Here is a 4345-nt window from a genome sequence, read left to right as displayed (position 1 = left end):
GTCATTCCTGCAATTGTATTTAATGGCAGGAACTAATTTACCTCATTTGCTGCCATGGTAAGATTTTCCTTTTCAAATAATAGATAATCATCTACAAAACCTGTATCATATTTAATTCTTATAGATCTATAATACTCGAAGCTGTAAAAAATCTAAAAGTTCTGAAAAGAACTATAGAAAAACTTGATTAATGAGAAATCTATATGAAAAGTGGCTTAATAAAATAACAATAAGAATTAAGATAATTACGAAAATTTATATATCTTTTAGTGATACAAAAATATAATTTTTTAATAAAGTTAAAGTTCAAAATATTTTCAAAATATAATAATTATTATCCTGCCAGTATTTTCACCTATTTTGTAAGTTTATTATACTATCATTATGTAAAAGATGTTGCCTCTGTTGCAAATTTTTATTTTAAAAACACGTACAAATTAAAATAGTAAAAAGTGATAAAAATAGAATAGATTGAAAGGCAAAATGGTAAACATTTTATTATTTAAGAAAAAGTAAATCTTGTATGATTGAGGAGTAAAACTAATGGGTAAGATTGTCTTTACACTGATGGAAGGAACAGAATATAACATCAACTATTTATTTTTATAAAAACAGACTCTTCAGTTATCAAGCAGCTGGTTTCTGAATGTCTAACTAAGTTAGCTGAACATATTTTTTTATTAATACTTTAAAATGAAAATACATTATCGCAGCTTAGTTTGTGTCAAATGTTGGATAAAATAATGCATGTGTTTGTCAAGTCTCACATGCGATGTGAGAATTCTCATGGAAATTTTAGGTTAAAATGTAATAAAGATAATTAAAATGTGAAAAATAAAAGCTTATATTTCATTATTCAGAAAATACATGATAGCATTTCGTTTATCTATTCCTTCAGATTTTAATAGGTTAACATTACTCGTGTTAACATTTGATTGAATTTCTTCTCTAGCTTCGTTAACAAGAATAGGAATATTAATGATATCATTTTTTAATACACAAATATTGTGTAAAATGCAGCAAGCTATGATATATCGAGGAATAAGATCTGTCCTTGTCATAGGAAGTTTGTCTAAAATACTTCTGAATCTTCCTTTTAAGAGACCAAAACTTCTTTCGATTATCATTCTTGATGATGAGAGTATCGTATTAAATTTTATTTGCTGCTGCGATAGATGGCCATTATCCTTAAATGGTACCATTACAAATTTTTGTATTTCATATGCAGCATCCCTAAGGAGGTGACTATTCTCTACAAAGTTCTCGTCACTGTACATATCTATAATATTTGATAGTCGGAAAACGCGCATATCGTGAACAGATCCAACTTCTCCACAATATACATGAATAAATTCGAGATTTTCATTGCAAACAGCCTAAAAATGTTAAAATGAATGTAAACAGATTGTTAACAAAAAACAGTCAGCCAAGAAAAAGTAAATAAGTTACCTGTAGTTGCAAAGAGTGGTAACCTTTTCTGTTGACATAAGCCTCAGAGTTTACTTTCGGAGCAGCAATCTTTATGTGGGTGCCATCTATTGCCCCTATTACTTTAGGAAACCCATATTCATTTTTAATTTTATTCATTGTAATTTTAGCTTTTTCTATTGAGGGCCACTTAATAAATGTGTGTAGGTAACTATAGATAGCATTTGTCACTCTTCGCACAGATCTCCAAGCAGTTGCTTTACCTACCCCAAATCTATCACTGACACACCTGTAACATAAACTAAATAAAATAATATGATATTCCTTAATATTTATTACTTATTACTTATAAGTTAATTAATCTTCATCGTATATGCAAGGAGCACCACACTAATTAGTTTTCGTTTTAAAGTTTCCTTGTAAAAAGCAAATAATTGTCATGTTCAAAGCATTGAGATTCAGAATCTGGACATGATTTGTGGAAGTTTTCGCACATTGTAATGCATCTCTTTCACAAAGAAAATTTTGAAACAAATATTAGTTAGCTAGGCTGTGTGATACATCTCAACTATCATGTGTATAATAAAGGTTAATAATATATACAAAATTACCTAAATGAATTAGGAGTTGCCATGAGCCATAATGCCAAAAGCAATTGCTTTTCTGGTAAAAGCGAATGCCGTCCATATCTTGTTGACTTTCTTTCTAAGTGGGGTGTCAAAAGTTCATTTAAAAATGAAAATGTGCTTCGCGTTATTCTACAACAAAAGGTTTTCAGGATTTATTTTATACTATACTTAAAGAATTTATTGAATTTATAAATGTGCTTGCTAAAACTTACCGAAAATGAGACTTAAAATCAGCATCAGAATAATTACAGACTATACGATGAAAATAATTTGTAACTTTTATTCTTGGAACACGAATAATGCTTGTGGTCGCAAGAAACACTTCATCATCATCACTACAATTTTCGTCAGAATCTGTACCTAATTCTGATATCATTAAGTTAATTATGGATAAAATTGATTCTTCCCTTTCCATCTTTTTATTTAAAAAAGAGCAGTTTTATAGATCTGACTTTAAATCTAAGCAAATATGTATAAGTATAGCAGACTTGTAAATATATGTAAGAAGGGTTCTTACTTCTTACGATTCTTACTGCAAGTATACTAAAATCCGTTCCGTTTTAATTGTTAAGCAGTATACTCGCAGTACAAAGTAATAACGGAACGCAGCCTATATTGCTCAGGATTTTAGGTTGGCTAAAGATTGCCTTCGAGCCTAGGGTGACAATCCTAGTGGGAAACAGGGGGGTGACACTGCCGTATTAAGAAGTGGGGCCTGGGGCCGTGATTGCAGCGCCACCTAGGAACTATGAGATTTTTTGGAGGAACTAACCCAGGGCTCGGAAGTCGGAACGGCTTGCAACTTTCGGCTGATTTCCAAGCTCTATCCTTATTCCCCTCCACCAAGTCACGTGGGCTCGCCAGACACTGGCTCGCACACCAGTGTTGCCAGAAAGTAGACCGTCGGTCTACAGAATTTCCCCCTCCACTTACGACCACAAATGCAGGCTCGTTTGCGTGAGCCATCCCCGCTTCTACCGCTGCTCGATGGTCACGAGCACAAGCGAAGCGTCCATACATGTGTCAACTAGCTTCGCTCGCTCTCGGCTATCCTCGAATTAAAAAGAGAGCGGAGATACTTTCTCGGACCTCTCTCTCTTTCTCGCTGTTAGCCGTCTAGCAGAAGATTCGAGGCAAAATCTTTCCGCTTCGCTTTGCCGAAAATCTACGAATCTTCGATGTTATTTACATTTGCAGGACAATGCCTTTATTCATGTTTTTCAGCATATTTATTTATAAGCATTGACTTATTTAAATCAATAATAAATTAAGGAAATGCGTATTTGATATATAATAATTATTTTAACTACAAATTCTTCGTTATATTTCGTTTATTTCCGTAGGATCTGCATTTCTTTCATTTATTATTGATTTTTGTGAGTCAATGGCCATTAAAAAAAAATTTAATCATAAAAAAAAAAAAAAAAATGCACCGAGCGGGAATCGAACCCGGACCCACGAATTGCCACGCGGTTACCTTACGGCCTGAGCCACGAGACTTCTTCGATGTATTATAAACAGAAAGTCTTCATACAGACTTGAAATACCGTATAAATAAACGATCAACTGACAGCTTTATTCATTATTATTCTGTCATAATGGAATAAAAATTGAAGAATAACTATATGTTGAATTGTTTTCAAAAGTTTTTCCAATAGCCAAGAACGAAGATAAATAATCAACGCTCGTAGCATTGGCATATTATGAGTGCGATAAGGAGCGGCTATCGGACTTCTCTCTCTCTCTCAGTCGCATCTTTGTTTTGCTTCTTCCTTTAGGGGAAAGCACGTGCGTTTATTACCAAAACAATTCTTACCTCAGAAATATTACGTTCTGTAATGTATTTATATGTACATATAGATCAATACGTATTATGTACATAGGCAACGTTAAAATTAAGTATTAATTTCTCTAAACATAAGACTCTCTATTAAAATCTTTTACTAAATAAGCTTGAGAATCATATATTGAATTATAAGTAAAATTACAGTACTTATTTTCATTGCGAGCTTTTTATTCCCGAACAGCTATTCGGCGCTCGCAATGTAAACATACACGAGCGACAGATAGGAAGCGATTAATCAAAACAAAGAGTTTTTATGACTATCTAGATCTATGCAGTATTTAAAGGATTACATATATTTATTTCTATATATATGTAATAATTATACATAATATGGAAAGACTTTTCTCTCTGTGCAAGGAAGAGCTAATCCAAACAGCGTGCGAGAGAGAGACCGCTGCTTAGTGCGCGGGAAAAGGACAGCGTGATAAACACGCAGTGTTTA

At 32.8% G+C, this 4345-nt stretch overlaps 1 protein-coding gene across 1 annotated transcript; it reads right to left on the bottom strand.

Moving 5' to 3' along the window:
• Window positions 1-842: 842 nt before the first annotated feature.
• LOC136777920 (putative nuclease HARBI1) lies at window positions 843-2077 on the bottom strand. Its single transcript, XM_066734499.1, has 3 exons — window positions 2040-2077; window positions 1450-1717; window positions 843-1376 (listed from the first exon to the last, which is right to left on the bottom strand). The coding sequence occupies exons 1-3, from the start codon at window positions 2060-2062 to the stop codon at window positions 843-845; spliced, it is 825 nt and encodes a 274-aa protein (XP_066590596.1). The 5' UTR covers window positions 2063-2077.
• Between the last annotated feature and the right edge of the window lie 2268 nt (window positions 2078-4345).

This window comes from Prorops nasuta, unplaced genomic scaffold (genome assembly GCF_024137725.1).
Source record: "Prorops nasuta isolate Cenicafe-Biocafe unplaced genomic scaffold, Cenicafe_Pnas_1.2 PNAS00012, whole genome shotgun sequence".
In the NCBI taxonomy this organism is placed as follows: Eukaryota; Metazoa; Arthropoda; class Insecta; order Hymenoptera; family Bethylidae; genus Prorops; species Prorops nasuta.
This window is presented reverse-complemented; position numbering and strand designations above follow the sequence as displayed.

Excerpts from the sequence above, each read along its gene's own strand:
- LOC136777920 (XM_066734499.1), bottom strand. The coding sequence starts at position 2,062 with ATGGCAACTCCTAATTCATTTAG. Across the intron at positions 1,718-2,039 it reads GCAACTCCTAATTCATTTAG|GTGTGTCAGTGATAGATTTG; the intron begins GTAATTTTGTAT and ends TTTATGTTACAG. Across the intron at positions 1,377-1,449 it reads ACCACTCTTTGCAACTACAG|GCTGTTTGCAATGAAAATCT; the intron begins GTAACTTATTTA and ends TAACATTTTTAG.